This window comes from Macaca mulatta, chromosome 1 (assembly GCF_049350105.2).
Source record: "Macaca mulatta isolate MMU2019108-1 chromosome 1, T2T-MMU8v2.0, whole genome shotgun sequence".
Taxonomy (NCBI): Eukaryota; Metazoa; Chordata; class Mammalia; order Primates; family Cercopithecidae; genus Macaca; species Macaca mulatta.
In genome coordinates this window covers 125,155,960-125,178,994 of record NC_133406.1, presented here as the reverse complement: position 1 = coordinate 125,178,994, position 23,035 = coordinate 125,155,960, and the positions used below count along the sequence as shown (strand labels likewise).

Sequence of the window (23,035 nt, the reverse complement as noted above, 5' to 3'; positions counted from 1 at the left end):
GTTCAATGAAACCCTGCAAAGTTGAATGAGATCATCTCTGGGAGGATTAGTATTTAGCAGAGGCTGCGGCTGGGGGTTGTGGAGAGATGCTGCTGCCCTTTGGAAGCCCTTCCATTCCCCATCCCCTTCTCAGAAGAGCACCCACCACCTCCTCTCACCCAGCGGTACCCTTACCCTGATGCCCAGAAAAACGATGATCCCCCCACCACCACAATGTTCATTCCTATCTCCAATTTCTTAAACAAAACCTTCAAAGCCAGGTACTCTGTCCACACACTCGAATGGAGCACCACCCCAGGCAGCCCCAGGGCAGGCGTTTCTCTCCCAACACCCTGGCCAGGCCCTGGTTCCAGCTGGTAGGCAGAGTGAAAAGGGGGTGTGTGCACGGGAGGCTGGAGGGGAACAGGGACCGCCAGGGCCCCAAGTCCTCCGGGGGTGAGGAGAGACTGGGTTCCCGCACCTGGGGTCACCAGCTGGGAGATAAAAACCAAGGCAGGTGGTGTTCCTTCCAGGAAAGGGCCACACGGTGTATCTCCCCTTCTCACCATCTCTCATTGATCAACCTTCTGTGTTCCCGTTCTCTCCCCTCCAGCCCTCCCCTCCCTCTTTGTTTGCCTTCTCCTCGCCTCCGCGTTTGAGCACCCTGCCCTCCCCACGAGCGCGACTCGGACGCCGCAGTCAGCTCCCCGGGGACCCCGGCCCCGCGCCCGCCACCCGGCCCCCTGCCCTGCCCGGCCCTCCCGGCTCCTGGTCTCACCCAGAAGAGCAAGTTGAAGCCGAGCAGCAGGTACTTGATGCACCGCAGGCCCCCGCGGAAGCGCCCCATGCTGCGGCCCGGCGGCGGGATCCCCAGTCCCCAGGCCCGCGCTGCGAGCGCCGGGAGCGGCAGGCGCCGGCGGGGAGGGGGAGGAGCGGGGAGGACCGGGGCGGGGCCTCCGGGGGGCGGGGCGGGGCGCGGCGGGGAGGGGCGCGAGGACCCCAAGCGGCCAGGCTGGCGACAAGTGGGGGCGCCGGGGGATGGAGATCGAGCGGCCCGAGGGAGCATGTCCGCTCTTCCCCCAGACCCAGGGACCACCTTCCTTCCCGCCCGTGGGCGCACCGCTGCTGGTGGCTATCCGAGCACCTGCAGGGCGTGAGCGCCCACGGACTGGGGACCCATTTAATCAGTGCCCAGTGCGGAGACTGGTTTGAGGCCCGGGCGATGCTTGAGGGATAAGCACTTGGTCTCCGTGGCTATGGAAATCTAGGAAGGTGACCTCGGGTAGAAGAACTAAGTGGGGTCCGAGGTTGCCCCGAAGCTGACAGGACCCGTGGCGGGGCACCCGGCTGAGTGTCCAGGGCTGCGGCTCCGCGGTGAGGAGCAAGCGCACAGGCCGCTTCTAGGGGACCCTCCCTCCGGCCCCTCCCCCTCCTCGGGGGACTCTTACCTTAATAGGCAAGAACTGGGAGAGGGCGCGGGAGGCGGCGCCCTGCGTCCTGAGAGTTGCCCCCAACCCGGTCGGCCAGTGAAGGGAGTCTGACTTCTCACATCCTGCCAGGTTCCGCTGATCGGAAGACTTGGAAGGATCCCAGATTTTCGGGATCTTAATTACGATGTGGAGATGGGAGAAAGGGGGCGGTTTTTGTTTTGCTTTGTTTTTATTAAGTTAGGCTGTTGGCAGGAAAATCAGACTCCCACTTCCATTGACTAAGTGTCTACAATATGTGGTGTCAGACAGTATGGGGGAGACAAGAAAGTGTAAAATTCGGAGAGCTTATGCATAAATTCAGCAAAACTTTGAGTGCCTATTATAGGCCAGACATAGTAGCAAGCCCCAGGGACTCAACAGTGAGGAGACAGCCAGGCCCGGAACCACATCTCTGGTGGTACAGACAGATCTGTAAGCAAATAAGGTGAGAAGAGGTGGGCTGGGTGCTGGACAGCTGTGCCTGGCCTGACTGCCTTAACCAGAAAAGGCATTGCTAAGGAGAGGGGCCTGATCTGGTCTAGAAGAGGGAGCCCAGGCGGAAAAGATCAGTCCAGGAAGACGGCATGTGCAAAAGCACAGGGCTGGAGAGAACAAGGCCTCCAAGGGAGTTCTGAGAACCGCAGTTAGCCTGAGTGAAGCCTGATGGGGCAGAGTGAGTCAGGAAGGCAGGAGGGCCAAATCACAGCTTTCAGTCGGCTGACCAGTGTGCAAAACTGTCCTTGGCCCCGAGTATCCCCACGTGCAACATGGAGATAATAGTACTCCCCTCATAGAGTTGTGAAGATTAATGAGTTAGTATTTGTGAAGTGCCTAGAACAGTGCCTGGCACAGAGTAAGTACTGCATAAGGGTTAGTATTATTGTATCACACTCTTATCAGTTAACCATTCAGTTTCTACCATGTTGCCATCTTTGCCTACCTCTGTGTCTTTGGACATTTGTTTGAATATCGACTCATTTATAAAAATGAGTAGAAGACAGAAAAATGAAAGTGCTGATTCTAGTAATAAACATGTCTCCAACAATGAAATAAAGACAAAGATGGAAGTCATTAGGTATGCAGAGAGAAGTGAATCATTAGCTTCAATCAAACACTTATAGTTCTATATCTGTCACCTCTGTTTTAGTATAAAGGAAAAGAAGTTAAAGAGTAGTGTCTGGTACATAGAAGGCGTTCAATAAATCAATGAAATGAATAATGATATTATACTTTAAATATATCGTTGAATTTTGCATCTCTAAGACAAAATATTTCTAGAGATTACATAGAGGGAAGAGAACCCCTATTGTAACATATACATCTATTGTTTGTTTTTTTATGCTACAATTTTAGCACATATGTATTAGAGACAGATGGTGGCTGCCTGTCAACATAACAGTTTCAGATCTTTAGTATAGACTTGCCCAGTCACCGTTTCACAAAGTTATATGTCTTAGGGGAAGCTGACCCTTGACAAGAGTAAGCTAAGGTAATCCCATTTGCCTTGTAGTTAGTTCAGGAAACAAATTGACAAGCACTCTGACTAATGGGATGGGAGTGGTGTCTACTGAGGGGCCAGATGGTCTTCTTCCTCTTGAGGCTGTTGGATCTGGATAATATACATAGAGTTGCTATATCCATCTTCATACCAGCCTGAGGACAGATCCAACATTGAAAACAGCAAAGCAGGAAGCTGAAAAAACCGGTCATAGGTGACATTAACCATAACTGAGTTAGCCATTTCTGAAGCCAATTGAGGTTTAGGTTTTTATGTACATGTATGTGTATGTGTGTGGATGCATGTGTGTTAGTCCATTCTCGTGTTGCTATAAAGAAGTCTCTGAGACTGGGTAATCTCTAAAGAAAAGAGATTTAATCGGTTCACAGTTATACAGGCTGTACAGGAAGCATAGTGCTGGTGTCTGCTTCTGGTGAGGCCTCGGAAAGCTTTCAGCTGTGGTGGAAGGTCACAGGGAACCAGTGTGTATATAGCGAGAGTGGGAGCAAAAGAAGTGGGGAGTGCCACACTCTTAAACAACCAGATCTCACATGTGAACTCAGAGCGAGAACTCACTCATTATAGGGAGGATGGCATCCAGCCATTCATGAGAAATCCACTCCGATCCAATACCTCCCACCAGGTTCCACCTCCAACATTAGGAATTGCCATTATCAACATATATGTATGTATTGTGCCTGAAAGGCATCCCATACATTTTCAAGGGTATATTACTATAAGAAAGTACAGGACTACATTAAATGACATAATAAGAAAGTGAGCCTTTCAACTGTCGCTGGCATTGCTCCCTTTTCTTTCTTTCCTGTCTTGAACTCAGACATGATGCTTGAAGTGCTAGAATGTTTTGTGACTCTGAAGAAAGGGCAAGACAATTGCAGACCTTCCAGTTAGGACATCGTGGAACCACTGAACCAATACCAGCAGCCACCTAACTCCAGATTTCTCAGTATATAGGAAAAATAACTCTATTTTTGTTTGACTTTGTGTTCTGTTGCATGTAGCTAAAGATATTCCTAACTGGTAGAGGGAAGACAATACATTCATTTTTGGATCTGCTGAGTTTTAGATATGGTGGGAAATCCAGATGACATGGAAATATGATTGGATTCTGGAGAAAGGTTTGGATGGTAAGTTTAGGGTAAAGATTCTTCAGCAAATGGTGATAAATAGAAGTCAGTGGTCTTTAAACTTTTGCCCACACATGCCCTAAAATAGTTACAAAAATATTTTCTCTTGCATTTTTTCCCAATATTTTATTACATACAAAATAATTGAAATAGTTGGGCAAGGAGCACCATATACTCACCATCTAGATTCTACAATCAACATTTTGCTTCGGTTGCATTACTTATCTATACACTTGTCCATTTCTCAATCTACCTTGTTTTTTGATTCACTTCCAAATAAATTTTAGGCAATATGTTTCACCCCTAAACTCTTGAGCATGCATAACATTACCTAGAGTTCAAATATCTATTTACTATTTTTCTAAAATTTGCCTCAATGAAATGTACATTTTAAGTATATTATTTAATAATTCTTGACAAATGCTTTTGCCTTTCTAACCCCAAATCCTATTAAGATATAGAATATTACTGTCACCCCAGGAAGCTTTCAAGTTTTCATATAACCCTTCCCAGTCAATCTTTGCCCACATCCCTCCTACAGGCAAACACTGTTCTGATTTTCTTTCACTATAGATTACATTTGCCTGTTTTAAACCTTCATATAAATGGCGTTGTATAGTATTACCCTCACACATTTTTAAGTTACATGTAAAATTATTTATTATAAGTTTGAATATTTTCAGAGATGTCACTTCTGGTGTGTCTTAAATATTGACTTTTAAAATAAAATGACCACATTACTCATTTTAATACATCCAATAGAAACTGAATGCCAGTATGATCTGCTACCTGTTATCATCCATTTAAAAAATACATGAACAAGGCCGGGAATGGTGGCTCACACCTGTAATCTCAGCACTTTGGGAGGCCCAAGGCAGGAGGATCACTTGAGTCCAGGAGTTTGAGACCAGCCTGAGAAACATAGTGAGACTCTATCTCTACAAAACAAATGGACAAAATTAGCCGGGTGTGTTGGTGCTCACTGTAGTCCCAGCTACTCCAGAGGCTAAAGTAGGAGGATTCCCTGAGCGTGGAAGGTCTAGGCTGCTGTGAGCTGACATTGCACCATTGCACTCCAGCCTAGGTGGCAGAATGAGACCATGTCTGGAAAAAAAAAAAAAAAAAAAAAAGCAAGTTCCTCTTTAACAGGGTGAAAATTTTAATCTTTCCTTTTGCTTCTTGAACTTGTATTTCCATTTTACAAAATGTCATCCTAAATTAATGCATGTTAATGCTTGAAAGATTTTTCTTGAATGTCCTTTTATATCTGTCTGAACAAAATTTACTATGTTTATTAAAAGAAATTAAACTTTCCCCCTGAGACCATAAGGCTGTAAGTGTTAACAAATTTCTTCTAGATCAGGGGTGTCCAATCTTTTGGCTTCCCTGGGCCACATTAGAAGAAGGATCATTGTGTTGGGACACACATAAAATACACTAACACTAATGATAGCTGATGAGATTTTAAAAAATCACAAAATACTCATAATATTTTAAGAAAGTTTATGCATTTGTGTTGGGCAGTATTTGAAACCATCCTGGGTCACATGCAGCCCAGGGTTGGTCAAACTTGTTCTAGATTAAGTTACTGTTAAAATTATTTTTGGTATACAAGTGGTTAAAATTGTATACTAAATTTAAAATACTTTAAATAAATAATCACTAAATAAATAAATAGTTTTAAATAAATAGTCACTAAACTTAAAGGTAAAATATTGCTGGAAATGCATCTCTTAATGATATTGGTGGGATTGGTATTTTTTTTCTACTAGTTCATATATCTCTGAATGAATATTATTGCTAGAATCACAAGGCTCACCATAAATTCCTTTAATGTTTTTCATTGTTTTAATATGAATATTGAAAAACTCTGTTTAGACAAATAAGTAGATAAAGATGGAAGACGTTTTTATAGCAATGCCAATCAATTCTTTAAACCTCTTCTGAATTATGTGCCCCAATTCACACACTGATACATGCTTATATGGTAATTCCCAGTGTTGGAGGAGGGACCTAGTGGGAGGTATTGGATCATGGGAGTGGATCCCTCATGAATGGCTGGATGGCATTCTCCCTATAATGAGTGAGTTCTTGCTCTGAATTTATGTGTGAGATCTGGTTGTTTAAAAGAACATGGCACCTCCCACCCTTGCTGCCACTCTTGCTATTAAACTATTTTAAATGATCAAATCAGCTGACAATTCCATTTGGCCTTTCTTCAATTTTTTTTTATTATAATTTTTTTTTTTTGAGAAAGAATCTCGCTCTGCTACCCAGGCTGGAGTGCAGTGGCATAACAAAACTCACTGCAAACTCTCTGCCTCCCAGGCTTAAGTGATCCTCCCACCTCAGCCTCCCAAGTAGCTGGGACCACAGCCATGTACCACCATATCTGGCTACTTTTTGTATTTTTCTTTTTTTTTTTTTTTGGTAGAGATGGGGTCTCACCATTTTGCCTAGGCTGGTTTCAAGTGATCCCCCTGCCTCGGCCTCCCAAAGTGCTGGGATTACAGGTGTGAGCCACCTCATCTGGCCCTTTCTTCAATTTTATTGAAAGCATAGAGTTGGAACCCTTCTAACTTACAAAGGCATTTATTACCCATATTATAGTTATTTACTTTCTCAGCACCTACAGCAACTTTGCAAATTGGTGACCAAGAGATTTCTACAACCTGGGGACGTATACCCGATTCAGAATGGGTGAGCAGTAGCTTGTGGAAGATATCTCGGTTGTAGGCATATTCCCAGGCAGATTGATTCTAGGAAGGAATACACCTGGAAATTAACAAGCGGCAAACTGATTTTCTTAAAACTGTTTGTGTTGGAGCACCTCTGCAAAGAGTTCTTGTATCCCAGGACATGCATGCCTCAGAGATATACGGCTATCTTAAGCCATAAGAATGGATGATATGCCCGGGAAGAGTGTGAAAAGGGTCGAGAACAGAAACTTTAGAGCAACAACATTTTAAGATGTGGGCAAAAGAGATGTGACACTTAAAGGAGACTGGTAAGAAATGACCAGAGACATAGGAGTAAAATCGGAAAGAAGTGGTGTCACAGAAGCTGAGTGAGGAGTTTCTCGATGGAGGCAGTGTCCACAGTGCAAAATACCTCAGCAGTGTGAGGTGAGAGAAGAGTTCATTGCATGTACTGATTTGGTACCTTAGGACACTGACAACCTCAGCTATTGCTACTGCAGAAAAGTGGGGGTGGACTGGGTAAGCTGGAACACAACTTAGGAGGGAACGAGTGGTGAAGAAGTCATAATAATTGCTCTCTCTCTCTCTTTTTTTTTAAGTGAGAAATGTGCTTTTTGTTTAACTTTTATTTTAAGTTCATGGGTACATGTGCAGGTTTGTGATATAGGTAAACTTGCGCCATGGCTTTATTTGTACAGATTGTTTGTCACCCAGGTATTAAGCCCAGTATCCATTAGTTATTTTTCCTGATCCTCTCCCTCCTCCCACCTTCCACCTTCCTATAGGCCCCAGAGTGTGTTGTTCTCCCCTATGTGTCCATGTGTTCTCATCATTTAGCTTATAATTGAAAACATACGGTATTTGGTTTCCTGTTCCTACATTAGTTTGCTAAGGATAATGCCCTCCAGCTCCATCTGTGTCCCTGCTAAGGACATAATCTTGTTCTTTTTTATGGCTGCATAGTATTCCATGGTGTGTATGTACCACGTTTTCTTTATCCAGTTCACCATTGATGGACATTTAGGTTGATTTCATGTTTTTGCTATTGTGAAGAGTGCTACAGTGAACATATGCTTGCATGTGTCTTTATAATAGAATGATTTATATTCCCTTGGGATATACCCAGTAATGAGATTGCTGGGTCAAATGATATTTCTGTTTTTAGTTCTTTGAAGAATCACCACATTGCCTTCCACAATGGTTGAACTAATTTACACTCCCACCGACAGTATATAAATGTTCCTTTTTCTCTGCAACCTTGGTAGCATGTGTTATTTTTTGACTTCTTAATAATAACCATTCTGACTGGTGTGAGATGGTATGTCATTGTGGTTTTGATTTGCACTTCTCTCGTGATCAGTGATGGTGAGTATTTTTTCATATCCTTGTTGGCTGCATGTATGTCTTCTTTTGAAAACTGTCTGTTCATGTCCTTTACTCACTTTTTAATGGGGTTGTTTTTTTCTTTTAAATTTGTTTAAGTTCTGTATAGATGCTGGAGATGAGACCTTTGTCAGATGCATAGTTTGCAAACATTTTCTCCCACTCTGTAGGTATTGAAACTGGGTATTGAAGGAACATACCTCCAAATAAAAAGAGCCATCTATGATAAACCCAGAGCCAACATCATACTGGATGGGGAAAAGTTGGAAGCATTCCTCTTAAAAACCGGCACAAGACCAGGGTGCCCTCTCTCACCACTTCTATTCAACACAGTATTGGAAGTCCTGGCCAGAGCAATCAGGCAAGAGGAAAAAAATAAGGGCATCTAGATAGGAAGAGAGGAAGTCAAACTTTTTCTGCTTGCAGACAACATTATCCTATATATGCAAAATCCCATTGTCTCAGCCCAAAAGCTCCTTAAGCTGATAAACAACTTCAGCTAAGTCTCAGGATACAAAATCAATGTACAGAAATCACTAACTTTTCTTTTCTTTATTATCATTATTTTTAGATGGAGTCTTGCTGTGTCACCCAGGCTGCAGTGCAATGGCACTACCGCGCCTCCCTGCAACCTCCACCTCCCAGGTTCAAGCAATTCTCCCTCAGGCTCCTGAGCAGCTGGGACTACAGGCGTGTGCCACCATGCACAGCTAAATTTTTTTTTTTTTTTTTTTTGATTTTTAGTAGAGATGGGGTTTCACCAAGTTGGTCAGGATGGTCTCAAACTCCTGACCTCATGATCTGCCTGCCTTGGCTTCCCAAAGTGCTGGGACTACAGGCATGAGCCACCACGCCCGGGCAAAAATCACTAACTTTTCTATAAACCGACAACAGTCAAGCTGAGAGCCAAATCAGAAATGCAATCCTGTTCACAATTGCCACACACAAAACAAATAAAATACCTAGGAATACAGCTAACAAAGAAGGTGAAATATCTCTGTAAGGAGAACTACAAAACACTGCTCAAAGAAATCAGAGATGACACAAACGAATAGAAAACATTCCATGCTCATGAATGGGAAAAGTCAACATTGTTAAAATGGCTATACTGCCCAAAATAATTTATATATTCAATACTATTCCTATTAAACTACCATTGACATTCTCCACAGAACTATAAGAATTATTTTAAAGTTCATATGGAACCAAAAAAGAGCCCAAATAGTCAAGACAATCCTAAGCAAAAATAACAAAGCTGGATGCATCACATTACCCAACTTCCAACTATACTACAGGGCTACAGTAACCAAAACAGCACAGTATTGGTACAAAAGTAGACACATAGACAAATGGAACAGAATAGAGAACCCAGAAATAAAGCTGTACACCTGCAACTATCTGATCTTTGACAAACCTGACACAAACAAGCAATAGGGAAAAGACTCCCCTATTCAATAAATGGTGCTAGGATAACTGGCTAGCCATATGCAGAAGATTGAAACTGGACCCCTTCCTTACAACATATAAAAAAATCAACTCAAGGTGGATTAAAGACTTAAATGTAAAACCCCAAGCTATAGAAACCCTAGATGACAACCTAGGCAATACCATTTTGAACAATTAATTGCTCTTTCAAGAGACTTAGTTGTGAGTGGTGCAGCAAGATGGGTGGAAGCAAGCTTCCTTTTCTTTTTTCTTTTCTTCCTTCCTTTCTTAATGGGGAAAGATTTAAATGTGTTCATAGTCCTGGGAGAAGGTGCCTGGGGAGAGAGAGGTTGAAGGAGAAGAAAAGCAAGGGGAGTGTTTCTGAAGAAATAGAAAAGGACTGAGAACCAGACACTAATGGGGGCTTGCATTTGGAAACAAGGAAAATAAACAAGGGTGGAGTTGTAGAACCATTTTGTATTATATATCTCATAACCCTGGTATCTGAACTCTCTGTGATCTGACTTTGCTGCCTGTAGACTTTTCTATGAATTGATTTTAGTGTCTTGTTCCTCGTGTATTATGTGATTTTTTTTAAAGCTGTAAACCGTTTACTTTCCTTGGAAATTTGTGGGAATTCTTTAAGTCCTTTGTTGAGATTTTATTCCTGCAGAGAGGATTTTCTTTGCCTTCTGCAAATCATCTCAAGGCAGTACCACAGTGTTAATTCAGACAACAAATCCATTTGAAGGCTGGCTTGTGGTTACAAGGTCTCAGGGGAGATTTTCCCCACTCCAACACCAAGATCAAAACATATACATTTCTTCGTCCTCTTTCGCACAATGGGTTTATTTCTTATCTACTCTTCCCTTGAGGGTGTATCCTTTGGGAGGAGGTACCAGGTTTGGGTGCGGTCTCCTAATACACTGTCTATGTTAGTGGCATTTGAGGCTTTACTTCACAAACCCCAAGCCGTTGCAGCTGTCGAAACAGAAACCCAGGGCAAAAGGTGGCTTTGGTGCCTGCTTACTTCGAGTTCTGGCTTTCATTTCATTTTGGCCTTTGTAGATTCTCTTCCTTTTGTGCTAGCCCAGCAATGTGGTTTTATTTTTACATTCTTACATATTTTATCCAGTGTCTTAGTTTCAGTCGAGAAGGTAGTTCAGGATATCAAATCTGCCCTACTGCTAGAAAAGGAAGCCTGGTGTGCCTGCTATCATAACTTTGGTGTTGATAAGCAAACATGAACAGGTTTTGACTGCTGGGTTTACAGCATACGAACCTTGTTGCTATGCAGCTGTTGTTGGAAAATAGTCTGTGGGCTCAGAGTTTCTAAACCAACCGTTTATTGGATGCCCAGAGAAGGAAGGAAAGCGAGGGCCCTGGCTTGCTGATTACAAACCATCTCCATGGTCACAGGTTGCTGGGTGCTCCTTTTACAATGTTTTCCCAGCAGCATTCAGGCAGCAGTAGCTTCCTTTGATCATTTTTCAGTTTCTGTTATTTGCTAATGAGAGAAAGTTTATACCTGCTTGTGGGGACATGAGTGAAGAAAGAGAAGGGACTTTGAAACAGGAGAAGAGAGCAAACTCAAAAGGTAACTGATTGTTTCCATAGGACCCTATGGGAACAACTAGCCCATTTTTGTTTTCACTTGTGCAGCCAGTTGGGGGAAGGAGAGAAACATAACTCATCCAGGTCTGAGGTCTAAGTTTGAATATTTATTGTGCCTCACAGATGATCCCCATTTGAATCATCCAAATTAGGAAAGAGTTTAAAAAATTACTGAGTAATAGCCTGGCAGAATTTTAATGTGACTTTTCTTGTTGTCTTTAAGTTTGAACAGAGGCCCCAAAGGCTGAGAGCAAAATTGTAGGTACTTAAGTACTTTTACAATCTAAAGCAAGGTGCAAGATTGTCTATATTAGCCAGACATTATGTATTTATATAAGAGATTTATTATAAGGAGTTGGCTCATGTGATTATGGAGGCTGGTAGTCTTGAGGTCTGCAATCAGCAAGCTGGAGACCCAGGAGGGCCAATAGTGGGGTTCTAGTCTGAATGCTGTCAGGCTCCAGATCCAAGGAGAGCTGATATTTCAGTTCAAGTCCAAAAACAGGAAAAGATCTTGTCCCAGGTCAAGCACTCAGGAAGGAGTTCCTTTTTACTTGCAAAAAGGTCACCCTTTTTGTCCTATTCAGGCCTTCAACTGAGCAGATGAGAGCTGCCCTTTAAGAATGGCAATCTGCTTTACTTGGTCTACCAATTTAAATGTAAATCTCATCCAAAAACACCCTCACAGGCATACCCAGAATAATGTTTGACCAAATATTTGGGGTCCCCATGGCCTAGTCAAGTTGACATATAAAATTAACCATCACAGGCAACAAAAGAAATGTAAAACAGTTGCCCAAACTGAAAACATACAATGAGATGGTAAATTTATACCCACATATATCAGTAACTTCTGATGAAAATAATCAAGAAAAAGAGAGATTGCACAAATAGCCAATGTCAGGAATAAAAAAAGATTAATAACTCCAGACCTGCAGACATTTAGATAATAATAAGAGGATAATATAAACAACTGCAAATAAATTTGAAAGCTAGGTAAAATGGACTGATTCCTTTGAAAAGTAACATCAGAATGGACTCAGTGAAAATTAGAAGTTTGAATAGTCTTGTAAGCATTAAAAAAATTGTATATGATCTTTTCACAAAAACGAAAAAGTCTAGCCCAGATTGTCCTTCATTGGTGAATTCTGCCAAATGTTTAGGTATGAAATAATTCCGATCTTATGCAAACTCTTCCAGAGAATAGACAAGGAGGAAGCGTTTAAAGAATACTAAAATTATGAGACTCATAGCATGATCTTGAAACCCAAACCTGAAAAAGACAAGACAGTAATGGAAAGGAAAATTATAGGTCAATTTCATTTATGAACATAGAGGCAAAAATCTTCAGCGAAGTAATAGCCAACAAAATAGTAATATCTCACTTATTTGTGGGATCTAAAAATCAAAACAATTGAACTCATGGACCTAGAGAGTAGAAGGACAGTTACCAGGGGCTGGGAAAGGGAATGGGGAGTTGGAGGGGAGGGTGGGGATGGTTAATAAGTACAAAAAAAATTAGAAAGAATGAAGAAGACCAACTATTTGATAGTACAATAGGGTGACTATAGTCAATAATAACTTAATTGTACATTTTAAAATAAAAAGTGTAACTGGATCATTTATAACTGAAAGAACAAATGCTTGAAGGGATGGACACCCCCTTTTCTATGATGTGCTTATTTTACATTGCATGCCTGTATCAAAGTATCTCATGTACACCGTAAATATATACACCTACAATGTACTCCCCCAAATTTAAAAAGATATGTAGTAATACATAAAAAGTCTAATACATCGTGACTGTATAGGGCAGGAATACAATGTTGATTTACATTTCAATCAGTATAATCTACCACATTCATAAAGGAGAAAAATTCTATGGTCATCTCAGTAGATACAGAAAAATCTTTTGATAATTCAACATCGATTTGTTGTAAAAATTCTAACCAACTAGGTATAGATGGGAATTCATTGCTATAACATAAAATTTTGGTGACAAGACAGATTCCTGCTATAACTACTTCTACTCATCACTGTACCACAGAGCTTAATAAGATAAATTAAATATATAAGGTTTAGAAGGAAAGAAATAAAGTTGTCATTATTTGCAGATGATCTAATTGTGTGTTTATTTTGCTTTTCTACATAAAAAATAGGTTACTAGAATTAATAAGAGCGCTTACTAAATTTTCTGATGATTAAAATAAATGTAAGAATATCTTTTCATTATATCAGTAATGAATAAGAAACTAAAATTTAAAAGAACATAGTTTAAAATAGCATAATAAGTATCTACTCTCTAGAAAAGACATGTAAGAACTTTACAGGGAAAAATTAAAGTCTTTGTTGCATAATGTTAAGGAAGCTGTTAATGAATGGAGAGATACGCTATGTTTGAATTAGCAAAACTGACATTTTAAAAATGTCAATTCTCTCCAATTTGATGTATAGATTCAGAGCATTTACAATAAAAAAATCTTCACAAAGATATTGTTTGTAGGTTTTTCATGGTGGCATGTGACAGGGTGATGCTGAAAAATTTATATGGAAATTCAAAGGATCAAGAATAGCTGAAACATCATTGAAGAACAAGGTGGGCTGGACTCACTCTACTAGATACCAAGTTTTATAAGCAAGTACAGTATTTAAGACAGTGTAGTATTGGCACTGGGATAGACAACAAAACTAAAAGGAAAAAGAGCCCAGAGACTGACTTTTGTGGATGTGAACAGTTTGTTTATGATGAAAGTACCACTGCTATGCACTGTGGGAAAATGTCCTCAAAAAATGACACTAGGTCAATTGGGTATCCCCACGTAAAAACAATTAACCCCAACCTCACATCGCACACAAAAATTAACTCCGTTTGGGGTATGTACTTAAATGGTAGGTAAAACTATTAATATAAAGTTTAGAGAATATTGTTTATTACTTTATTGGCCCCAATTCTTCTCTCCTCCCTGTGCCCATGCCCTTTCCCAGGTGACTTTGCAGTTCCTCTCACAAAAGGGGAAGAATATGTTTTTCCTCCCTGGACTCTATATGTTTGGCTTAAGTCCTTCAGTGGAAGTGACAGTGTGCCATTCTGAGCCTAGGCCTCAAGGGACCTTGGACATCTCTGCTTGCCCTCTTCCACTTATGCCATCCCCATGAGAAGGATATGCCTGATCCAGTCCACTGACCCTGAAAGGGAGATCAGAGACACATGGGTGGAGCTCTCTGGTGAAGCTGCCCCAGCCAAACCCAGCCTGGAGCCAAACCCAGCCAAGATAAAGTGAGCCCATCCTAGACCAGCTGACCCAGGCACCTGAATGAGAACAAACTAATTTTTGTTTTCCATCACTGAGCTTTGGGTATGTTTGTTAGGCAGCAATAAACTAATATTAGAAGGTGATATAGGCTATATGACTTCCAGATAGGCAAATGTGTTTTAAGGTAGTCACAAAAGTACCTGCTCACCATAAAGAAAAATAGTTTTTATGTTAAAATCAAGAATCCTCATTTATCAGAAAATACTATTAAGAGAGTAAAGAAGCTTGCCATAAAATGGAAGGTGATATTTGCAACCATTTAGCAAAAAACCAGTATCAAGAATATTTTAAAAATTCCTACACAGAATTAAGAAAAGATAATTTGACATTTTATATAAAAGCCCATCCACCTTTTATATGCACCTGTTGCATACAAAAATGAGCAAAAAGACTTGAAAGAGTATTTTGCAAAAGAGTAAATTCAAATGGACAATAAACATATGATAATGTTCTCAATCCCAGAAACCAGGGAAATGTCTATTAAAGTCAACAACAAAGTGATAGCTTAGAGCCCAAGATTAAAACAATGTCAGTGAGAAAATATCAGCTATAGAGATAGTCAGGAATCTTTAAGAAGCAAGATGCCGGATGTTACATTGAAAAATATGTGCTGAGCTGTGCTGCTCTGTAACTACCTGCCCTGTTGTGAATCTGACCCACAATGCCTGTGAGAGTGGTGTTTTCTCTGGAGGATTGAAAGGAAAGGACAGTTGCCTTCTTCCTTGTGTTGCTATGGGGCAGAGAGAATACTGCAGCAGGTGAGGGGCAGAATAGAGTGTATAAAGTAAACTGCAGTGTGAAAATGCTGGTTACCTCCACTATGTCTTAGGGTATAGCAGCCATATGTTTTGAGTCGGGTTGATTCCATCCACCTTCAGGGATAAGCCCTGATTGCCCTAAGCCATTCATCGTAATCCCACTTCCTTGGCCATGGATGGCAATATAACCTAAATTGATTCAATCAGACTGAAGTTCTGGACTCTTGCTGAATATTAAACACACATATGACCTGAAAGTGCTGCAGCCAGTTTGCTACTATGAGGAACCCAGTCTGAAGACAAATTGTATATAAGGGAAGGGGCAGAGCCAAGAGAATTATGGAATGAAATCCAGTTTGATTAGATCATGCCTGAAATTTTTCTAATTACTGTACCTTTCAGTTATATGAACCAATGAATTGCCTTTATTGTTCAAGCCAGTTTGAGCTGGCTTTCTGCTAGTTGCAATAGAAGCATCTGTAGAAACTAGAGCAACAGGTGATGATGAAAGATGTACCGAAATTTCCGCAGGATCTGGTGATGAGGAGAAAGTGCAAGTTATACCACCAAATATGGAATGGAGGCTTAGTAGGTTTAAAAATAATATTAAGGGGGAAGTTTGACTGAGGAACTCTAGCAAATGACACTTGACTGACATATATATCTAGTAGCTTAGTGAAGTTTAGGGATGGGTCCTTGAGAGAACCAACTAGAAAGCCTTTTAAAACTCCTTTGAAGATAATATAAGCTCTTGAAAGGATCCCAAAGAGCAATCATTTCATCAAACAGCTGGGGAAACTGAGGCCCAAAGAGGTTATGGTTTAGATAGCACTTAAGATGGGGCCAGGTTCTGGGTGTCCAGAATTCTCATGAGAATTCTATCAACTCATGAAAGCTCATCATCTTAGATGTGTATAATGAAAAACTGTCATTTTCATCTACTCACATTGAATCTCAATGACTGTATTTTTTCTTTCTCACTCAACTTCTAAAGATTTTTTAGCAATTTAGCAGCAAATAGGTCACTGCCACTCAAATTTACCATCACTTGCTGATGTGGGGAATTCCTGGGGTGCCCTGAGGTGTCCAGATCAGTTATGTAAGCCCTGAGTGAGATTCATCTGTCACAGAGGCTTTCACCCTGCTCATTGCCTCGTTAGCTCCTGGTGGTTTGAAGTTTCCCTTGGATTTGGCATCTCGTCCTGGGTTCTTGCTCCTACTCTCCTTGGGGTTCAGTTCTCTCTCTTGGATTTTGAGCACAGTGGCACCAACTCCCTAATTCCTGGTGCAGGTGGAGCCTGCTCTGGCTGTGGTCGTGGATTCTGCCATGATCTTCCAGGTCCTACCTGAGAATTTGATAGTCCTTGACTTTTCTGTTTTTACCCCCGACATGGCTTTGTCACGCAGTGTGATTCTCTCTGGTGTCTACCAGCTTTCTTGTCTTTACACCACTCTTTCAATCCCCACCTCATTATCTTTTGCCTGGACCATTACAATAGTTACTAAAGGCCCTAAACCAAAAAGATCTGAAGAAATGTGTACCTTTTCTGTGGCAATAATGTAAATAATAGAATTTGTTAAGCACTTAATATGCAGAGCTCTATTCTAATCTCATTATAGTTATTAACTCTCCAAACAACCTTATGCATTATTGCCATTTTTTAACTGTGAAACTTAAGCACAGAGGAGTTAAGTAACTTGCCCAAGATAACAATGACAGTGGTTGGTTTTGAATTTCAGAAGTCTGGCTAGAATAATGTTTGACCAAATATCTGGGCTCTCCGTGGCCCAGTCAAGTTGACATATAAAATTAACCATCACAGGGAGCAGAAGAAATATAAAACAAACAGGATAAATTGAAAATATACAGTGAGATGATAAATTTATACCCAAACATATCAGTAACTTCTGTTGAAACTAATCAAGAAGAGAGAATGTACAAATAAACCATGTCAGGAATTAAAAAAGATTAATCACTCCAGATCTGCAGACATTCTCCCGAATGCTCCAAGAGCCTGCATTCTTAACTCCATACTAGTAATTCACCAAACACTGGATAACTGTTATGTGTCAGGCACTGTGCTAGGCACTGAAAATATTGAGTAAATACCTGCTCCTGGGGAGCTTATGGGCTAATGGAAGTGACAGTTATAAACAAAATGTTACGTCATCAACAAGTGCTTTAATAGAAGAATGTATACCATGATTCTGGCGATACAGAGGAGGGACCTAGGGAGCTGTGTGAGGCTTCAGGAAGACATCCCATTTTAGCTAATGTGTCAGAACTGAGTTGGAGTTTGATAGACAGTGAGGGAGTGTGTTTAACGGATGCTGGAAGGGAGACTAGCCCAAGGGATGGTCTGTCTTATCCAGGGAATGCCAAGGAGCTGGGTGTGGCAAGAGCATGGAGTGTGCATTTGGAGGGGCAAGTGGCTGGGGGGCAGGTAGGAAGAGGTGGGGAGTAGTGGATAAAATGGCATTTGAGACCAAATTTAAAGGATCTTGTCTCCATAGCTGCTAAGTCGTAAAAACTTTATTTTGTGAAGAACAGGAGAATGACATGATCAGATTTATGTGCTTTGTTTTGTTTTGCTTTTTGAGACAGGTTATCTCTCTGCCACCCAGGCTGGAGTGCTGTGGCACGATCATGGCTCACTGTAGTCTCTGCCTCCCAGGCTCAAGGCATTCTCCCACTTCAGCCTCCAGAGTATCTGGGACTACAGGTGCACGCCACTACGCTGGGCTAATTTATTATTATTATTATTTTTTGTAGAGACAGGGTTTTGCCACGTTGCCCAGGCTGGTCTCCAACTCTTGGGCTCAGGTGATCCACCCACCTTGGCCTCCCAAAGTGCTGGGATTACAGGTGTGTGCCACCACATCTGGCCTCTCAGATTGATGTTTCATGAGATAGAGTACTGGACAGAGTGGACACATTCATCTAACAAATAAATTTTAATTGCACAAGACCCTATGCAGATAACTAGATACGATCTCAGATCTTGAGAAGCCCACACGTTCTGAAAAAGATGTCCATGAAAACCTCGTATTTCAAGGAGATGAACATTGAGTCCTATGTGAGAAGTCCTGAACGCTCTAAGTGCAGTGACAGTTCAGACAGGAAAGATTCCTTTAGGCCACAGAGGGTTGCAGGAAGTGGGGCTGGTATCAGAAGGCTGGGTCCTGAATGATTATTTGATTTCAATATGGCTTGCCCCTTGACACACGTTCTATCACAGCTAGGTGATAGAAATGACTGTTGTGAGTGTGTGGAAAGGTGGGATCCACATTGGCCAGAGCGCTGGTGTGTAAAGCCAGGTCTTGATTGACCAGCTGAAACATGATTCCCAAAGTGCAATACCTCAGGCGATGTCCTAGATGACTTTCGGTGGTACATGGTAGACATTTAAAGTTTATTAGTTAGGTGTTTATGTTAGTATGTACTGAAAATACTTAAACAAGAAATGATAATGTTGCTTCTGACTATACAAGAAAACGAGGCAATTTAATCAATAACTGGAAGTAGTAATATGGATGGTGCACAGATATGACAAAAAGGGGTTGAGGAAATATGCAAATAACTGAACATTTGGGGGAACTGGGCTAAGGAGTTTAGGAAAATTTAGGAGGGTAGGCACCGTAAGTGTTAAAGAGTGGTGCTTCTCTAGAAAGATCAAGCTGAGAGCTGGTGTAAAATGGATTCAAATTTTAAAAGTAGAGGCCTGAGCTAGAGATACCAGTAAGGAAACTGTGGTATGCATCAGTGGAAAGAGTTTCCTTTATAAGGCATCTGTGCTACTTTTCCTTCACACGTTGCTATACTTGCTCAAGGTCTCACTGTAAATGTATCAGCTTGTTACACATGGAAGTGACACTTGCTGTCAGAAGCGCCCACAATCTCTCCTGCTGCTTTGCTGAAAAATAGACATTTCTTGATTTTGGCAGTGGTCTTTTGACGATTTGACACATTACACATCACAGTTTCATTTCTGGACTCCTTTCCTTGGAATCAATGCCACTCTTTTTGCATCAAAAAGTTTTCATCTGAATGCAATGGGAGAAGTCTTCCAGGAAAAAAGGTAAAAATAAGACTTTCAAAAACTATCAGGCCAGTGCCTCAAAACTGCACAGAAACCTGAGCTCTATCCCAATGAAACTAAGCAGTACAGAGGCAGCAAAGGCTCCTCATCCCACCCCAATGTCAAACTCTTGTGCAATATTTACCTTCAGTCCTTTTGCGATGTCTGCTTTCTTTGAAGAACTGTGGATTTCTTAAGATACTGTAAGCCACATTTGCAATGTTCTTCCTGTGAGAAATTATGTATTACATTAGCACATTTTGAGCAAATCTTGCTTATTCAGGAAGGAAATTACCGTAGCTATTTCAACGGATGGATCTCTTGGAGCAGGAGAAGTGGCTCTGGTCCCTCTTGGACGCTTTCTGCTTAAAGCCTTGGATGCTTTCTGCTGGCAGATCCTATGGATTCGTTTTCTTGACATTTTGAACATACAGAATCTTGTCTATAGGTAACACTTACTCCTTCCTTCATTCTCCCAAGGAGGGGAACACTTCGGGGTCAACCTTCATCCTTAGATGAATAGGTTTAGACATACTTATTAGCAGAATAAGTACACTCCTCAGTTTCCTCTGCCGCCTCTTACTACTTTTGGTGGCTTGTGTGTTGAGTGATGCCCTATCTCTCTGAAAGCTACAGAGGAGTCAGAGAGTGAGGTGTGGGGAAGGGTTGTATGACATGTGACCTTATCTGAGGCGCCATCTAGCAGCTTCTTTGTCTACTTCCCATCTCCCAAGCCTCCACATGGCTTGCCTCCTGAAAAGATGGTGTCTGAAAGAGTTGCTGCCTAGGCAAAACCACAGGTAAATCCACTTTGTCCTTGATGATCCTCCCACCTTTCCTTTGGAACCTGTAGTAGATATCTGATGGATTTTGTTTGTTTTACCAGAATCCCTCTCAGTTCTTTGGAAACATCACCACAATTTCTTTGTGATTTTCCTGTGGGAACAACCCTCCCCCTCAGAAGCTGTTTTTTGTCAAGGAACTGTCACTTTAGGTGTGTTGTCTTCTGGCAAGAAATGAGCATGTGACTGGGCCAGGTGTGGTAGCTCACACCTGTAATCCCAGCACTTTGGGAGGCGGAGGTGGGCGGATCATGAGGTCAGGAGATCGAGACCATCCTGGCTAACACAGTGAAACCCTGTCTCTACTAAAAATACAAAAAAAAAAAAAAAAAAAAAAAATAGCCGGGCATGGTGGTGGGCACCTTTAGTCCCAACTACTCAGGAGGCTGAGGCAGGAGAATGGTGTGAACCCAGGAGGTGGAGCTTGCAGTGAGCTGAGATTGCACCACTGCACTCCAGCCTGGGTAACAGAGCAAGACTCTGTCTCAAAAAAAAAAAAAAAAAAAAAAAAAAAAAAAAAAAAAAAAAAGAAAAGAAAAGAAAAGAAAGAACAACAACAACAACAAAAAAGAAATGAGCATGTGACCCAAGTGTGGCCCATCAGAGTCTGTCTCTGTGGATCTTGAATCTTGAGAAGAGTGACACAGGGTTCAAGAATGGCTGGAGCACATTTATCCTGAGGTGGTGTATCTCAGTCCCTGCCACCCGGATCTGCAGCACCTTTTTTCCTTCCGTCCATCTCAAGGACCAGTTGTTCAGCCTTTCCTTTGATGCTACCACGTCTTCTTGAAGTAAATTAGTTTTTTTTTTTTTAATGAAGTGAAACAGATTTTGTTACTGTTGCTTATAATCAAAGAAACTTGAAAAATCCATCCTCTACTCGTTTTCTTAGTCGTCTTCTAGGCTTCTTCCCAACTTAAGACTCTTTAGTGGTGTCTTAGTCCATTTGGGCTGCTATAAAAAAATACCATACAGTCAGTGCCTTATAAAAAACAGAAATTTATTTCTCATGGTTCTAGAGGCTGGAAAGTCCAAAATCAAGGTGCTGGCAGATTTATTGAAGAGCAAGGGCCCACCTCCTGCTTCATCGGTGACAGTCTGTTATCTGTGTCCTCTTGTGGAGGAAGGGGTAGAGGAGCCTTCCAGGCCTCTTTTTATAAGGACACTAATCCCATCACAACCCAGAACCCTCATGACTTAATCAACCCCTAAAAGTCCCCCTCCGAATACCATCACATTGAGATTAGGTTTCAATATGTGAATTTTGAGGGGACACAAATATTCAGATGACAGAAAATGGCTTCACATTTCTATGAGAATAAGACCCAAGTCTCAACCACAATCTGTAAGGCCCAGCCCTGTCTGGCTGTCTGGCCCATGGGGACTTCTCTGCCCACCTTCCCACCCTGACTTCTCCTTGGCTCCCTCTTCCACCCTACTCACTTTCTCTCATTTCTTTGGGTGCTCCCTGCTCTCTCATCACAGGGATTTCACAGCCGCTCCCCTCTGCCTGCAGTGCTCTTCAATCTGCCTTCCCATGCCCTCCACATGCCCTTGGCAGGGTTGATTAGGTTAGGGGCTTTCTTAATGCACCTGGTACTCCTGCATCATGGCACTCACCTCAATTTGTAATTGGATATCTACATGTTGATTATTTGATTATTGCTTATCTCCCTCAGTAGACTCTAAGCTTCATGAGGACAGGAACTATGCTTCTGTCCATGATTATATTCTGGTGTTTGCAACAGATGTACATATGAAAAACCCAAAACATCTTTCAAATTTCTTTTTTTTTTTAAAGACGGAGTCTCACTCTGTCACCAGGCTGGAGTGCAGTGGCATCATCTCGGCTCACTGCAACCTCTGCTTACCGGAGTTGAACGATTTTCCTCCCTCAGCCTCCTGAGTAGCTGGGACTACGGGCACGTACCACTACGCTGAGCTAATTTTTGTATGTTTTGTAGAGATGGGGTTTCAACATATTGGCCAGGATGGTCTTGATCTCTTGACCTCGTGATCTGCCCACCTCGGTCTCCCAAAGTGCTGGGATTACAGGTGTGAGCCATTGCGCCCAGCCTAAATTTCTTAATTATAGGTTCATGGGTACATATGCAGGTTTGTTACATGGATATATTGTGTGATAGCGAGGTTTGGGCTTCAATTGGACTTGTCACCCAAATAGTGAACATAGTACCCAATAGGTAGTTTTTGGACCCTTGCCCCCTGCCTCCTTCCCTTATTTTTGAAGTCCTCAGTGTCTGTTGTTCTCATCTTTATGTATACCCAATGCCAAAAAAGTTTTGTGGAATTAATACATTTTAGAAAGTGAAGTCTGACCTTGTCAGACCACCTGAGAGATGAACCTGTGTTCCCAGCCTTCTCACAATAAGATTTCTGAGCTTCCTCTGCTGCCTTTAGGGCTCTGGTCTGCATTAGCATTTTACGGCTGGAATAGTTTAATGGAATACATAAGCATGGTTTTTGCTAACACGCTTTCCTGCAGTTCTTTCTCTGGCTTCCTATTGTACTCCTGTCTAATGTTGACCTCCTACCACTTGATTATGTTCTCCTACTGAGGCCTATTTTGTGATAGAATGGTTACATTCTTGAAAGCAAGAACTAGGGGGTTAAAGGCTCACTCTTTTCCTGGTTCTGCCCCATTGTAGCTGGGTGGACATTGGCTAATTCATTTAATTTCACTGAAACTTAATTTACTCATTTTAAAAATGGGGATAATATCTGTTCCACTAAATATAGCTGTCCCTTGATGTCCATGGTGGAGCAGCTACAGGACTGCCTGCAGACACCCCAACCCACAGATGCTCAA

The 23,035-nt window shown here is 41.7% G+C and overlaps 1 protein-coding gene across 3 annotated transcripts in view; it reads right to left on the bottom strand.

Moving 5' to 3' along the window:
* TSPAN2 (tetraspanin 2) overlaps positions 1–914 on the bottom strand; it is a 42,612-nt gene extending 41,698 nt beyond the window's left edge. For all 3 annotated transcript variants that reach the window (XM_001111915.5, XM_015148875.3, XM_015148886.3), the window contains exon 1: positions 758–914. In XM_001111915.5, coding sequence (XP_001111915.1) covers positions 758–826 — 69 coding nt within the window. In that variant the 5' untranslated portion in view covers positions 827–914. The remainder of the gene's footprint in view (positions 1–757) is intronic.
* Between the last annotated feature and the right edge of the window lie 22,121 nt (positions 915–23,035).